Source organism: Monodon monoceros, unplaced genomic scaffold (genome assembly GCF_005190385.1).
Source record: "Monodon monoceros isolate NGI ecotype Baffin Bay Population unplaced genomic scaffold, NGI_Narwhal_1 Super_Scaffold_12, whole genome shotgun sequence".
NCBI classification, from domain to species: domain Eukaryota; kingdom Metazoa; phylum Chordata; class Mammalia; order Artiodactyla; family Monodontidae; genus Monodon; species Monodon monoceros.
Window position 1 is genome coordinate 163,617,769 of NW_021703768.1, and position 16,761 is coordinate 163,634,529.

At 47.7% G+C, this 16,761-nt stretch overlaps 1 protein-coding gene and 1 non-coding gene across 6 annotated transcripts; both read right to left on the reverse strand.

Moving 5' to 3' along the window:
* Window positions 1-81: 81 nt before the first annotated feature.
* Window positions 82-16,484, reverse strand: ECSIT (ECSIT signalling integrator). Of its 5 annotated transcripts, none has more exons than XM_029218548.1 (9): window positions 16,378-16,445; window positions 16,034-16,172; window positions 10,995-11,113; window positions 6,474-6,891; window positions 6,028-6,251; window positions 1,840-1,897; window positions 1,571-1,719; window positions 1,296-1,353; window positions 83-714 (listed from the first exon to the last, which is right to left on the reverse strand). In XM_029218548.1, exons 2-9 carry the CDS (start codon window positions 16,170-16,172, stop codon window positions 464-466), a joined length of 1,416 nt encoding a protein of 471 aa, XP_029074381.1. In that variant the 5' UTR covers window positions 16,378-16,445; the 3' UTR covers window positions 83-463. The 5 variants fall into 5 exon arrangements, with proteins under 5 accessions (XP_029074382.1, XP_029074381.1, XP_029074379.1 ...); XM_029218546.1 differs by having other exon boundaries at window positions 1,296-1,401; XM_029218547.1 differs by having other exon boundaries at window positions 1,296-1,401; window positions 16,386-16,438.
* Window positions 9,452-9,524, reverse strand: TRNAG-CCC. Its single transcript has one exon. It is a non-coding gene; the product is annotated as a tRNA-Gly (tRNA).
* Window positions 16,485-16,761: the final 277 nt, after the last annotated feature.

Below are 16,761 nucleotides of genomic sequence, written 5' to 3' on the forward strand. Positions count from 1 at the left end.
CGAGAGCGGAAGCTGCGCATGCGCGCAATAAGCGCCAGCAACAACCCACTCTCCCTTTACTCCCTTCTCTGTTAAACTTTCTGACAAGGCAGAGACGGAAGGGGTAGCTGAAGGTTTGAGGCTGATCCGGGAAGAAAGAGCCAGGAGAGCCCGTAGACCCTGGGGTGATGGGGGCTTCTTCCTCCGCACCTTTATCCTGAATGAATTGTGGGGATGACAAAGGAAGGGTGGGAGCTGTCCAGGAAAGGCGGACGGAAGGCCAGCGGCTCGACCTGTCAGTTCTGGATGATGTTTCCATCACTTGAAAAGACGTAACACCAGGCATTAAAGGGACAGGGACGCTACACTGCCAGAGAGGAGGCAGGGCAGCCCCAAGCCGGAAAACTTTTATTTGCTGTACACTAAAAGGTCATCTCATGCTTTCACACCAGTCCACCGCCTGTGCTCCTGTGACTGCTTAGGCTCAGCTCTGGCTCTGCTGCTGTCGCTGCTGATTGTTTTCCTCTTCTTCCCGGCCCTCGGGTGGGGTCAGGGGTGGCTCCTCCAGCCCTGAGGAGGATGCCAGGAGCTCCCCGGAGGACGGTGACAAGCGGAAGACCACCGGGATGCGGGCCAGGGTTGGGTTGGTCTCCTGCAGGCCCTGGATCCACTTGGCCAGCGTGGCCTGGTCGTGAGCACCCGCCATGCATATGGCGAAGACAGGGCCTTCCTCCACTGTCAGGAGAGACAGGCCCTCAGTTTGTGCAGTAGGGACTGGGGCAGCCCCCTCAAGCCCACACCCCTTCCAGGCCAAGGATGGGGGCTTTAAGCTCCCTTTTTCCTTTTGTGTGTTTCCAAGCCTTTGCACATGCTCTGCCTAGCCTGCCTGTCCCATGCTTCACCTAGGTGACACCTCCTGGCTCAAGTTTCCACCAGGAAATCCTCCTGACTCCCACCTGAGGCTGAGTTGTGTGCTCCTCCGCTGGAACCCCAAGAATGTAACTTGTCTGATCCACCGCTGGCCTGAGGGAAGGGACTGGGCCTGTCCTGGTCATGCCCAGTAGCCAGCACAGAGGTGCTCCATAAACGTCTGAAGGAGGATGTTTGAGGGCTGACAGGTCTGGAGCCCCTGAGTGGTGAGTTTTGTGCTTTCGTGGGGGGAGGTGGTGGGGTGGTGGTGGGGTGTGTGTGTGTGTGTGTATAGAGGGTCTGTGTGTGTAACTGGACTAGGTCTCGGCCCGGGCCCCACCCCTCGACTCCAGAGGTGGCACCCCATCCCATGCAGTGTTCAGAATCCTACCCATCCCAGTTTTTACCTTCATCGATGTTAAACTCGTAGTCATCCCAGCTGCTCCTCCCGTAGGCCAGGTCTAGCTGCATCGGGTAGTAGAGGTTCCACTCCTCTGGAATCTCCTCTACTTCCTAACCCGGGGGTGGGGGTGGGGGCCAGCGGAGGTGCAGGCAGAGGCCCAGGATGTCGCAGCCACCTGCCGCCTCTCCCCCGGCCCCTGCCCTCCTATACCCCCACCCCCCTCCCCACCTTTGAGCCAACTCACTCTTACCACCCCCGACTCCCACTTTGGGCCCTCACCCTCTCCTCGGGGGGCAGCAAGTCAGCTCTGAGGATGTGGTAATAGACACATTTGTCTCGAAGCCACAGGGAGAAGGGACCCTCAACGAAGATCGGGTGGGCTGGGTCGTGGTGGGCCAGGGCGGCCTGCTGATCAGGACTCTGGATTCCTGATGTGGAGACACATTCCCGGGGCGTCCTGGCTGAGGGGCTATGCCCAGAGGGTGGCCAGCAGGCCTGCTGAGAACCCGGCGCTCGCTCCCTCCCTCCCTCCCTCCGCAGGACCTTACCTATGATGTGGGGCTCCGTGGGATCCGTGGCATCTGTGGAGTCTTTGGACAAAGGCATCTGCAAGTAAAGTCGGAGTGGAAGCTTGCAGCCCCCACAGCCCCTACGGAGGAGCCCGGGAGAGAGAAATGGGGATTCCAGTGAATTCAGGACCCCTCTTGGGTCTGTCTACTGGGCCTCCAACAATCACTCGAGCCCACCGCCTTCTTGCTTCTATCTAATTGGGTAAGAGCCACTGACCCTGGATATACTCACATGGAGGGAACCCTGGAGCTGGCCCACCTGCGTTAAAATCCCGGCTCTGCCACTGTCTGCATGACCTTGGCTAAGTCACCGTGTGCCTCAGTTTCCCCAGTTCAAAATGGGGGCAATAACAGCACTTAGTTGAGATGGTTCTAAAATGCCAAGAACGATGCCTGGCACATGCTAAGTGCTCAGTGCATGTGAAATTTAAAAAAAGAAAAGAATTTCATGCAAACAGAATATGCCAGGAAGGAGACACAAGAAGCAAGTCACAGCATTTGCCTCTGTGGAGGGCAGGGAGGGAAAGAACAGCCTTTTGTAGCTTTCTAATTTTACACTCTGAAATGTGATTTTAAAAACTAAATGAGGGACTTCCCTGGCGGTCCAGTGGTTAAGACTTCACCTTCCAGTGCAGGGGGTGTGGGTCGATACCTGCTTGGGGAGCTAAGATCCCACATGCCTTGCGGCCAAAGAATCAAAACATAAACAGAAGCAATATTGTAACAAATTTAATAAAGATTAAAAAAATAATGTTACACATCAAAAAAAAAGCCTTTTAAAACAAAAAACAAAAAACTAAATGAGGGAATTCCCTGGTGGTCCAGTGGTTAGGACTCGACACTTTCACTGCGGTGGCCCAGATTCAATCCCTGGTTGGGGAACCAAGATCCTGCAAGCCAAGCAGCGTGGCTAAAAAACAAAAACCAAAACTAAATGAAATTCATTTTTGAAAAAATGCACATACTCTGACCGAAATACCTGTGAGTGGACAACTGTTGGCACACATATCCTCCACCCTTTCAGGTTAAAAAGAATGGACTCCTTTGGGACTTCCCTGGCGGTCCAGTGGTTCAGACTTTGCTTTCCAATGCAGGGGGTGTGGGTTTGATCCCTGGTCAGGGAATTAAAATCCCACATGCCTTGTGGCCAAAAAACCAAAACATAAAACACAAGCGATACTGTAAGAAATTCAATAAAGACTTTAAAAATGGTCCACATCAAAAAAAAAAAAATCCAATACTTAATTAAAAAAAAAAAAGGGGCTCCCAGCCATATTATTAAGTGAGAACAGCAAAAGGCAAGGTGCAGAATATGTGTATGTATAATGCGCTGCCGTTTGAGAAACATCTTTAAAAGTGTAGGTTTTGCTCCTGGGCCCTTTTACTGGACAATATATTTATACCGATTTTTCTTTTTTTTTTTTGCGGTAAGTGGGCCTCTCACTGCTGTGGCCTCTCCCGTTATTTTTAATATTAAAATAACATTTTTTCTAACATTGTATATCTTTTTCTCTCACAGTCAAAATCTTGGCTCCTATTACAAGTAATACACATGCTTATTTGACTTATCCATCAACATACATAAATGATTATGATATTACAGCTGACCATAACGCTAGGGGATTAAGTTCAGGATTCTCAGAATGCAGGCCACTAAGGATGTCAGACAACAGTGACTCAGAATTTTTTTTCTCTCACTGGTTATGCTGTCAATTGGATATTTAGCCACATATGTTTGTTTTCAACTTTGGTGGGTTCTTTCCCCTCTTTTTTGATTTTATATATATATATCTATATATATATCTATATATATATATATATATCTATATATATATATATATATTTTTTTTTTTTTTTTTTTTGCGGTACGCGGGCCTCTCACTGTTGTGGCCTCTCCCGTTGCGGAGCACAGGCTCCGGACGCGCAGGCTCAGCGGCCATGGCTCACGGGCCCAGCCGCTCCGTGGCACGTGGGATCTTCCCGGACCGGCGCACGAACCCGTGTCCCCTGCATCGGCAGGTGGACTCTCAACCACTGCGCCACCAGGGAAGCCCTATATATATTTTTGATAGACTAAACATTTCCATAGTTTAGAAGCCAACCCATATTAAATAGATGTCTCCCTCCCATTCCTTTTCTCTCTACCCCCATCTCCTCTGCCCGCCCAGAGATGACCATTTTTACCCATATCTGACTTATCTTTGCATTACTTATTTTTTAATTTTTTTTATTTTTTGGGCATGCCGCCTGGCTTGCGTGATCTTAGTTCCCCGACCAGGGTTTGAACCCGGGCCCTTGTCAGTGAGAGCTCTAAGTCCTAACCACTGGACCACCAGGGAATTCCCTGCAATATTTATTCTTGTGAAAATAAACAAATAGCTATATGCCTTTTTATTTCTCCTCCCTCCTCACACTTTAGGTGGCTTACTACACCACTGTGCATGCCTCACCCTTTCACTTTTTTCACCAGTCTTTGATTGAGGTGCCACAGTGGACATGGACAAGTCCCTCTTGATAGATACTTGGATTGTTCCCATTCTAAATCTAGGTGGTGTCAAACAACAAGGTCCTACTGTATAGCACAGGGAACTATATTCAAGATCTTGTAATAAAGTATAATGGAAAAGAATCTGAAAAAATATATATGTAAACATATGTATATATAACTGAATCACTTTGCTGTACACCAGAAACTAACACAACATTGTAAATCAACTATACTTCAATAAAGTTTTTAAAAAAATCTAGGTGGTGTAGGTGATCATTTTACCATGTTTTCAACCCTTCTGTGTACACTTTTAATAATGAAACGGGAAAAAAGGGATACTTAAATACAAAGGATATATATGCAAAAAAAAAAGTATACATCTGCATGCAAATGCATAGATCTCTTGGGAAGAAGACATGGAAGTGGTCACCTCTGGGGAAGTAGCCTGGGGGCTAAAGGGTCAGGGTAGGAGAGGGGAACTCTTCACTGTGTGTTCTTGTGTACCATTTGGCTTTTTTTTTTTTTCCCCGCTGTGCCGTGTGGGCTTGCAGGATCTTAGTTCCCTGACCAGGGATCGAACCCGTGCAGTTCCCTGTTTGGCTTTTTAATGCATTACTTTTTTGGGGGCGGGGGGTGTGGTGGCATGCCGCCCAGCTTGTGGAATCTTAGTTCCCTGACCAGGGATGGAACCCAGGCCCTCAGTAGTGAAAGCGCAGAGTCCTAACCACTCGACCACCAGGGAATTCCTTTTAATGCATTACTTTAAAAAACGAAGAAATGAGTTAAAAACTGCACTTCCTCTGCAATATGTTCTCTCACTGGGACACCGCATCACCACTCTCCTAGCCCCTCTGTCCTCTTTGCCTTGCCCCCAATCCAACACCATCCACACGGCCGCCAGGGGGCGCTTTCAAAGGCGCAAATCCTTCCAGAAACTTGACTTGCACCCCAACCCTCCTCTTCTTAAAACCTCCCCGTGGCCCTCTCATTACTAACCCGGTGTCCTACATGCCTCTTCTCTCTCACCCCAACTCCCTGCTCCGGCCAAAGGAAGCCCTTTCAGCATCTCCAGCCACTCCCAGCCACCCTCGAGCCCTGGCCCATGCTGCTCCCTCTGCCTGGAATACTCTCCTCACCTCTTCTGTTCTGCCTGCGCCCAGCTCACCCTCACCTCCTCCAGGAAGCCCTCCCTGCTCCCTCTTGGGCTCCCACAGCCCCCAGGATATGGGGAATATTTCATTTAGTCATTCGACAAACAGCTGTGGAATGTCCGCTTTGTGCCAGAACCTGTGCTGGGCCTTGGGAGACACAGGTGAAACTGAGTCACGGGGAACCAGGCTCAGCCAGGGTGGTCAGGAAAGAGGTCCTGACGAAAGGTCGGTGGAACTCAGACCTGAAGGAAGTGAAGTCCCGGAGGAAGGGTGTTCCTGGCAGAGGGAACAGCAAGCACAAAGGCCTCGGGGGGAGCTGCCACAGACTGCTCAAGGAACAGAAAGCCATGCCCGGAATACAGTGAATGTGGGGAGAGGGGCCGAGGTCAGAGGTCAAGCTGTGCCAAGGGCCCTGGACTCTAGCGGAGGTTCTGCCAGCGAATCACGGCCTGTCTCACCACAATCACTTGGGCTTACTGAAAGGGGCCCTGCCCCAGAGGCGGCCGAGGATGTGGACGGGGTGGATACCTGATAGACGGTGACCCTGGCACTGAGGTCGGGCTCCATGTGCCGCAGGGCCAATCTGGCCAGGTCCACTGGGTCCTGGGGCAGGTCCCGGGGCACGGGGAAGGGGTTGATATTCTTGAAGCGGGTGAACCACAGCTTCATGCGCACAAACTTGAGCATGGGATAGCTTTTGCGCCCAAATATCTGAGTGAGCAGGAACTCCGTCTCCTTGTTGGGCATCACCCCTGTGCCAGGCAGATGGAGGCTGAGCCTCAGGGAGGGGGCAGAAGAGGGAAGGGATGATGGGAGAGAGAGATGAGCAAGAGATGGGGGTGGGCGCGCAGAGGAGGAAGCCAGACAGAGAGACAGAGAGGAGACGAGTCAGAGCCAAGGAGCCATGGAGGGCCCCGAGACCCTGGAGAGGGAGGTGGCCCCCGCCCCCGCCTGAGCTGGCCTGCTGGCCTCACCGTGGTTCTCCATCTGCTCCAGGACAGCGATCCCGCACTCCTGCTGCCGTGGGTAGTGGAGGAAGATGCTGTGGAAGATGTTGCGAGGCCGGAAGACCTCCTTGGGGAAGATGTCGAGCAGCAGGTTGTAGATAGCCAGGTCCCGCTCGACGCCATACTCCCGCATCTTGCGCAGGGCCAGGTAGATGAAGTCGACGTGGCCCCGCTTGTGCACGTTGTACTGCGTAAAGTTCTGCACCGCCTGCACGAAGCTCGCCTTGTCCCGCACCCCATCTGGCGCCTGCCTAAACAGCTCCTCATGGGGTGCCAGGGCCTTGACCAGCCCCCTCTGGGGTTCGGGTGGGCGTGGGACCAGCGGCGAGTCAGGCTGGTGGGCGGCTGTGCTGCAGTGGAGGCCCCGCGGGGCCTGGGGCGTCACCTGCGGATAGAGAACCACTGCTGGAATGTGGGTCTCCCAGTGCCCCTGGGGGACTGCCGCACTGGCTCTTTGCTGAGAAAGGTGCCAGCAGGCCTCCCTAAGGGCCTCTGAAGAAGTGTGCTGCGCAGGTTACAGACCCATGATCAGGCACCATCACAAAGTGTGAGAGAGCAATGGTAACGCCCCGACGGAGGCAATGTTCACCACAATGACAAACACACACCCTCTGACGCAGCAATCCTGCATCTGGTATTTAAATCGGATAGCTCTAAAAGCACCTGCACCAAATGACTTTTGTTCGTCTGCTGCGTCAGTGGAAATGGCCCAAATGTGCATCGGCAAGGAAATAATTTAGTAAATGGCCAAGCACCTGGACAAGGAGCACCTACCGCTGTAAGGCACACTGAGGAGGTCTTGTGTGACCTGGAGTGAGCTCCAGGGTATACCATTAAATGAAAAAAAAACCAAGGTGTGAAACGGTGTGTACAGTAGCTTCCCATTTGTGTAAAAAAAAGAAAACAACAGCTTATATATAGTTGGTCCTCATTATTTGCGAATTCCATGTTTGCAAACTTGCCTACTTGCTAAAATTCATTTATACTCCCAAAGCCAGTACTCTTGGCACTTTCTGGCCATTTGCAGACACGTGCAGGGGGGTGGAAAGTTGAGTTGCCCAGCGCCTATATTCCCAGCTGAGATGGAACAAGGCAATGCTTGGCCTTCTTGTATCAGCCCCCATGCTGTCAACAAGTGTCCTTTTATTTTATATTATTTTGTTTTATTTTTTGTCTGTGCTGCATGTCTTGCAGGAACTAGTTCCCCAACGAGGGATCGAACTTGGATTCCCGGCAGTGAAAGCACTGACCGCCAGGGAATTCCCAACGAGTGTCCTTTTAGAGGTTTATTTATTATTATTTTAAAATTTTTATTTATTTATTTTTGGCTGTGTTGGGTCTTCGTTGCTGTGCGCGGGCTTTCTCTAGTTGTGGTGAGCGGGTGCTACTCTTCGTTGAGGTGTGCGGGCTTCTCATTGTGGTGGCTTCTCTTGTTGCAGAGCACAGGCGCTAGGCATGTGGGCTTCAGTAGTTGTGGCTCACAGGCTCTAGAATGCAGGCTCAGTAGTTGTGGCACACAGGCTTAGTTGCTCCGCAGCATGTGGGATCTTCCCAGACCAGGGCTTGAACCCGTGTCCTCTGCATTGGCAGGTGGATTCTCAACCACTGCGCCACCAGGAAAGTCCCTAGAGGTTTATTTAGTGTATGTTTTCTGCATCTTTTTTGTTGATTTGTGGTTGAAAAGGACCCCTAAGCCTGCCTAGTGTTCCTACGTGCAAGAAGGCCCTGCTGTTCCTTAGAGAAGATACATGTGGTAGGTAAGCTCAGGCATGAGTTATAGTGCTGTTGGCCGTGGGTTCAATGTTAATGAATCAAAAACCTATATTAAATAGGATGTCTTTAAACAGAAACACACATACAACAACGTTATGATTGATTGGTTGATGAAAATGTTATGACCTGAGGCTCACAGGAACCTTATCCCGTATCTCCCCTGGCAGCAATGGTTTGGTATTCGCTAATTCAGCGTATGCAGTGACTTTCTAGAATGTTACTGTGAATAATGAGAATCGACTGTATGGATACATATTTTTTGCTTTTGTGAAAAACATCTCTGGAAGGAAATACAATAAGCAGGCAACATCTTGCCTCTAGAGAAGGGAGCTAAGTGGTGGCCAGGCAAGAGAGAGAGAGACCCTTGTCACGGTACAGCCTCAGAACTTTTTGAATTTTGAACTATATTGTCTGCTGTAATTACCTATTTAAAAGATAGATTTCAAAAACTGAGTTGAGGGAATTCCCTTGTAATTCAGTGGTTAGGACTCCATGCTTTCAATGCTGAGGGCCTGGGTTCAATCCCAGGTCAGGGAACTAAGATCCCACAAGCCACGTGGCATGGCCAAAAAAAACCAAAAAAAAAAATTGAGTCGAAAAAAGAAAATGCAGATTTTGGAGTCAGCAGGAGCCTCAGCGTGACTGTCCTCCACCTGGTGATACCCACAACCCACTCTACTGCTCAGGCCTCTCTCCCCATCTATTATGATGGTACCTCCCTTGGGTCAAGGGGATCTTGTTCCCCAGAGTGGGGAGTGTATGCTGCTGGGAGCAGGTCAGATCCCTCTAGAACAGAAGTTGGCAAACTACAGTCTGTGGGGCAAATCCAGTCAGCTGCCTGCTTTTGTTAATAAAGTTTTATTGGAACACAGCCATATGCCTTCATTATGTCTGGTCTGGGGCTGCTTTGTGCTGCAGTGGCAGAGTTGAGTAGTTGTGACAGAGACCACATGGCCTACAAAGCCAAAAGCATTTACTGTCTTACCCTTTACGAAAAAGTTTGCCAACCCCTGCTCTAGATGGTACCCTAATAGATTTACTTTCATTTAAATTGTATGTTTAAATTAGAATGGTTATACATAAGGCATCTTTTCAAATATATGGCTAATAAGAGCTAACATTTACAGAATTATTTTTTTTTTGGCCGGGCTGTGTGGCTTGAGGGATCTCAGTTCCCCGACCAGGGATCGAACCTGGGCCCCCTGCAGTGGGAGCACAGAGTCCTAACCACTGGACCACCAGGGAAGTCCCTTATGGAATATTCTTATGTTCCAGGCATTGTTGAGCACTTTCTGAGAGTGAGGCTCATTTACTCTTCCCAACTGTCCATTGAAGGAGTGCCTCTTCGTGTACCCATTTTACAGATGAGGAAACTGAGGCCCTGGGAGATGAAACAAGATGCCTGGTGCCACACAGCAGCAAAGCAGCACAGCTGAGATTGAAGCCCTCTGTTCTGCTGCACCCAATAGCCATCCCAATATCCTGCTTAGGTAAGGAGATTTTTTTTTTTTAAAAAGGCATTCATTTAAAGTGGCGCAGTGGTTAAGAATCCGCCTGCCAGGGCTTCCCTGGTGGCGCAGTGGTTGAGAATCTGCCTGCTAATGCAGGGGACATGGGTTCAAGCCCGGGTCTGGGAAGATCCCACAGGCCGCGGATCAACTAGGCCTGTGAGCCACAACTACTGAGCCTGCGCGTCTGGAGCCTGTGCTCCGCAAAAAGAGAGGCCGCAATGGTGAGAGGCCCGCACACCGCGATGAAGAGTGGCCCCCGCTTGCCACAACTAGAGAAAGCCCTTGCACAGAAAGGAAGACCCAACACAGCCAAAAATAAAAACAAATAAATTTAAAAATAAATAAATAAATACTCCTGTTCTCTATTTAAAAAAAGAAGAATCTGCCTGCCAATGCAGGGGACACGGGTTCGAGCCCTGGTCCGGGAAGATCCCACATACCACAGAGCAACTAAGCCCGTGTGACACAACTACTGAGCCTGTGTGCCACAACTACTGAAGCCCACGCACCTAGAGCCACTGCTCCGCAACAAAGAGAAGCCACCGCAATGAGAAGCTTGCGCACCGCAATGAAGAGTAGCCCCCACTTGCTGCAACTAGAGAAAGCCTGTGCGCAGCAACGAAGACCCAACGCAGCCAAAAATAAATAAATAAATTTATATTTTAAAAAAATAAATAAAGTGAAAGTGTAGGAAACTAATACTACAGGTGGTATGTGCATAGGGCAGAAAGCAGAAAAGAAGCTCTAGAATGCTCCAAAGAAGGGGAGACACCACAAATGAGATAATGCGAATGAAATGCATAGCACAGGGCCTGGCCCAGAGGAAGTGCTCAGTAAGGGAGCTATTAATATTGTCACCATCACCATCCTTGTTATAATTTATGGCCGTTGATCAGCCTGGTCACTTAGGGTAAGGGAACGAAATTCAATTCACATCTTTACAAGTGAATACAGGAGTCACCCAGAGTCACCACCCAAATCTACTTAGCTCAGACCTTCTTGATTTCAAATTCAAGCCCCTCACTCATGGGCACACCAACACTTCTTAAAATGAGAAGAGACATTCAACTGGCCCTCAGAGCAGACAGGCCAGCCCAGACACCCCCCACCCCCACCCCCGCCACCCCGAGCTGGCTTCACTGGGAGGGCTTGTGAGCAAATCCCAGGCCTGCCTGCCTCTCTCCACCCCATGACTGGCAGTTACCTGAGAGAAGGGGGCTCCGGTGAGGGCAGTGCTGCAGATACCTCCCCAGCCCCGAGAGAGGCCCCGGGCCAGCAGGATGGCTTGGGCCCAGCTCATGTCTTTGCCTGTCGGACAACCACCTAGAAAGAGAGAAGAAAGAGCATCAGCCTGGTACCCCACCCGCTAAAGGCAATGAGACCCCTCTCTTGGGCAGAGGTCACGTCCCAGACTGCATGCACAAGGTGGAGCAGAAGTGACTGTTAAAATCAAAGGTCCCTGTTCTTCTGGGCCAAACCCTTCACTATCTTGAGGAATTTGCTCCTGCATTCGTCCCCCTCCCTACCAGATCATTCTGTTTTGTTTAACAGCTTTATTTGTGTACCATACAGTTGAACCTAAGTATAAAATCCAATGTGTTTTCAGTAGTTGACCCTTGAACAACACTGCTTTGAACTGCATGGGTCCACTTAAACGCGCTGATTTTTTTTTCAGTAAATACGTACTACAGTACTACACGACCTGTGGTTGGTTGAATCTTAGGATGTGGAACCGTGGATATGAAAGGCGGACTATAAAGTTATATTTGGATTTTTAACTGTGAGGAGGGTCGGCACCCCTAACCCCTACATTGTTCAAGGGTCAACTGTATATTCACAGAATTGTGCAACCATCACTAAATCTAATTTTAGAACACTTTTGTCACCCCCCCCCAAAAAAACCCCACCTATACCCATTAGCAGTCCCTCTATTTCCCCTCACCCTCAACCCTAGGCACCCCCTAATCTAGTGTCTATAAATTTGCCTACTCTGGGAATTTCATATAAATGGAATCATATAATATGGGCTCTTTTGTGACTGCCTTCTTTCACTTAGCATGTTTTCAAGGTTTATCCACGTTGTAATATGTATCAGACTTCATTCCTTTTAATTGCCAAAATTTTTTCATTATATGGATTTAACCGTATTTTATTTACCCATTCCATTGATGAACACTTGCAGTTCTTCCCACTTTTTGACTATATGACTATTGCTACTATGAACACTTGTGTAGCTTTTGTATGAACACATGTTTACACTTCCCTTGGGTATATACTTAGAAATCAAATTGCTGGGACATATAGTAACTCTATGTCTAATCATTTGAGAAGCTGCCAAAGTGTTTTCCAAAGTGGCTGCACCACTTTACATCCCCACCAGCAATGTATAAGAGTTCCAATTTCTCTGCATTCTTGCCAATACTTGCTGTTGTCTTTCTTTTTGATTACAGACATCCTAATGGGTGTGAAGTGGTATCTCACTGTGGTTCCGATTTGCATTTCCCTAAAAGTTAATGATGATGAGCATCTTTTCATGGGTTTATTGGCCATTGTGTATCTTCTTCAGAGAAATGTCTATTTAGATCCTTTGTCCATTTAAAAATTAGGTTATTTATCTTTTTATTATTGAGTTGTTTATATATTCTGGATACTAGAAGCTTATGATTTACAAATACTTTCTCCCATTCTTTGAATTGTCTTTCACTTTCCTGATGTTATTGTTTGCGGCACAAATGTTTAATTCCAATGAAATCCAATTTCTGTTTTACTTTTGTAGCTTTGCTTTTGCTTTTTTTTTTTTTTTATGTTTTATCTAAAAAACCATTGCCTGGCCCAAGGTCATGAAGATTTACTCCTATGTTTTCTTCTAGAAGTTTTGTTTGTTTTGGCCACACCTTGTGGCTTGTGGGGATCTTAGTTGCCCCACCAGGGATGGAATCCATGCCCCCTGCAGTGGAAGCTCAGAGTCCTAACCACTGGACCACCAGGGAATTCCCCTCTGATCCATTTTGAATTAATCTTTGTGAATGGTGTGAGGAAGGGGTTCATTTCATGTAGATATCCAGTTGTCCTAGTACTATTTGTTGAAGAGACTATTTTTTCTCATTGTCACTCTTGTTGAAAATCAATTGACCATAAATGTAAGGGTTTACTTTTGGGCTCTCAATTTAATTCTGTTGATCTATATGTTGAGCCTTATGCCAATACCACACTGTTGTGATTATTGTAGCTTGTAGGTTCTGAAATTGGGAAGTGTTAAGTCCTCCTATTTTGTTCTCTTTTACAATATTATATGGCTATTCTGGATCCCTCACTATTACATATAAATTTTAGAATCAGCTGTCAATTTATGGAAAAAATCCAGCTGGGATTCTGGTAGGGATTGTGTTGAATCTGTAGAACAGTTTGGGAAATACTGGTATCTTAATAATATTATCTTCTGATCCATGAACATGGGATACCTCTCCATTAATTTAGATCTTCTTTAATTTCTCTCAACGATGTTTTACAGTTTTCCGTGTAGAAGTCCTTTACTTCTTTTGTTAAATTTATTTGTATCTTATTCTTTATGAAGCTACTGTATAATTTCATTTTCACATTGTTCATTGCTAGTGTACAGAAACACAATTTATTTTTATGTGTTGATCTTGTGTCTTGCAACCCTGCTGAACTTGCATCAGTCCTAATAGTTTTTTTTTTTTAAATTGGATTCCCTGAGATTTTCTACATACAAGATCATGTCATCTGCAAACATAGATAGTTTTACCTCTTCCTGTCTAATCTGGATGCCTTTTATTTCTTTTTTTTGCCCAAGTGTCCTTGCTGGACCTCCAGTACAGTGTTGAATAGAAGTGGCCAGGGTGCATATCCTTGTCTTGTTCCTGATCTTAGCGGGGAAAGCATCCAGTCTTTCATCATTAAATATGATGTCAGCTGTGGGTTTTTCACAGATGACCTATCAGGTTGAGGAAATTCCTTTCCATTGTTAGATGCTGAGTATTTTTATAAGAAAGGGCATCAGATTTTGTCAAATGCTTTTTTTTTTGCTTCTATCAAACTAATCATGTGGTTTTTTGTCCTTTAGTCTATTAATATGGTGTATTACATTAACTGATTTTCAAATGTTAAACTCATATTGCATTCCTTGGGCAAATTCCGCTTGGTCATGGTGTATAATTCTTTTTATATGTTGCTAAAATTGGTTTGCTAACATTTTGTTGAGGATTTTTGTATCCAGGTTCATAAGAGATATTGGTCTGTAGTTTTCGTTTCTTGTCGTGTCTGTCTGGTTTAGTTTCAGGGTAATGCTGGCCTCATAAAATGAGTTGGGAAGTATTTGGATCACTTTTATCACCGTTTAAACTTTCTCTAGCATCTTCTTCCGCCTCTGCTCCACATCTCTGCTCCATTTATAGCACAGCTTCTCCCAAGAGATGTCTGCACGCTGTGTTCCCTCCTCACTCTCTCCAACTTGGCTGCTGCCCCAACCACTCCACTGACACCACTCCTGTAAAGACCCCTTGTGTCTTCTACACTTAACAAAGCCAGTGGTTATTTCTTTGGCTCATTTTGCTCAGTTTCTCAGAAGGATTTGGCATAGGTGAGGTCCTCCTCCCACCTGGACACTCTTGATTTTCTTCCTAGTACCCAGGTCTATTTCTCAACCATTCAGTAAGACCTGCTTCCTTCTCTAAAGTTTGCAATGTTTACAAACTTGAATTTGCAGATGAATCACCAAAGATCTTGTTAAAATGCAGATTCTGATTCAGTGGGTCTGGGGTGGAGCCAAAGACCATACCTCTAACAAACTTCCAACTGATGCTGATGCTGCTAGTCTGGAGACCACATTTTGAGTAATAAGGCTGCAAAGAGTCCCACGTTCTGAATTTATCTGTCTGCTACTCTAAGGCATCATTCAGCTTCCAAGAGAGGTTCCTCTCCTCTCTGTATTCCTGTAGGCAGCTCTAATGGTTCTTAAACTTTGTTCATATTAGAATTATCTAGGGAGCTTTAAAAATCCCCTTGTCCAGGCCATACCCCAGATATACTGAATCCAAATATCTAGAGGCATGGCCCAGGTATCAGCATTTTAAAGCACTCCAATGACTGTAACATGCAGCTGAGATTAAGACTTTAATCTAAACCTTTGCTATTCAAAGTGTGTCCCAGGGACCAGCTGCATTGGTTATTATCATCTGGGAGCTTATTAGAAATGCAAAATCTCAGCCCTAACCCAGATCTGCTGAATCAGAATCTGCATTTTAACAAAAGTCCAGGTTTCTCCTCTGTGTGTTAAAGTCTGAGAAATGATGATCTATGCCATGAGCTCCAGCCTCCATACCTAACTGCCACTTTGGTGTATTCCCCAGCCATCTCAAACTTATGTTGCTCCAAATTATATCCCTGCTGAAACTTGTTCTTCCTCATCCTAGCCAATGACATCACCATTCCCAGTCATTCAGACCACAAACCTGGGAATTCTGAGTCCACTGTGTCCCTCGCTCCCCCATCCAATCCATCAGCTACTCCTGTTGACTGCTTCCAAATCCACCTCAGATGCATCTATTTCTCTCCATCTGCAGGCCACCACTCCAGTCCATGACCTCTTTCCACCTACCCAGCCTCACACTTCTTTCCTTACCTGCCTCCACTCAGTTCTCCCCCCAGTGGTCAGAGGGAGCTTTTTAACTGTAAAGTTAATTCAGTGTCCTCTGCCTAAAATCACTAATGTTATGTCACACAAGATAAAATCAGGCAGGGTCCGCCCCTCCAAACTCAACTCTTAGTACTGGCAGCTCCAGCTACACCGTTTCTTAAACAAGCTGACTTTATTCTAGCCTCAGAGCCTTTGAACTTGCTTCTCTTTCTGTAAATTTCTCGCACCCCCCCACCACCACACCCGCTCCCATCAGTCCAGAGCTGTCTCTGGTCATTCAGGTCTATAGTCAAATAAGAAGCCTTCCCTGACCAACGCCCCACTCCCAATCTAAAGTCCCATCACCCTGATGAATGTATTTTTAGCAATTATTAGCATCTGAAATCACATGTTTCATTTACTTCTGATTTGTTCAATGTCTGGCTTCCCGGGGAGCTCGGGGATTTTTGTGTGCCTTATTGCTGCGTCTCCAGGACCTGGGACAGTGCCTGGTATATGGTGGGTACCCAGCAAATATCAGTTAATGGGAAGAGCTAAATTTCTACAAAACTTCTAAAAATCTTAATCCCTAGGCAGGGTGTACCTACAGCAGCTGAGGCTGGCTGCCAGGATTTTGAGTTCCTTCGGAGAAAGGGACAGATGCGGGGTCCAATTCCAGCCTAGCTGATGACTTGCGGTGTGACCTTGGGAGAAGGCTTTAACCTCTCTGAGCCTCAGCAGTCTCATCTGCAAAATTAGAGATTAGGGATGTGGGGAGGCGGGTACAGAGAGGGCGGCTTTTTCCGGCACATCCCCGCCCCGTACCCGGCAAGGTCACGGTGCCCTGGCCCTGCAGCCGCGGCCCTCCGGGGCCGCCCTTCCGCACTGCCAGCACAGAACTGGCCGCCCCGGGGCCCAGATATTCGTGCTTGCCTCCCCACGCGCGACCTACCTACTCACGCGGTCGGCCGCGGAATCCCTGCCGGTTCTACCTTCCCGCTGGGCGCCGCCATGTTGCACCATCCGGGTCACGGGCCGCCAAGGCGACAGCAAATCAAGAACACCGGTTTCGAGAGGTCCCTCCCCCAAGAGAGGAGCACCAATAGGAAGGTGGAAAGGCCTTGGTCCCGCCTCGTAATGTGCTAGGCCCCGCCCTCAATGAGGCAAGCGGCGCCTCCTACCTAGGAATTAAGGAGTTTTGGTTCGGGAAGGAGTGACTGCCCCATTTCCGGGCTGGGAGGCTGGACTTGGGGTGGGGGTGGGGCCTGTGAATCCTACTGGCAGCCCCAGTTTTCCCACCTGAAATGTGGGAATGAAATATTAAAGGTGGAAGTGA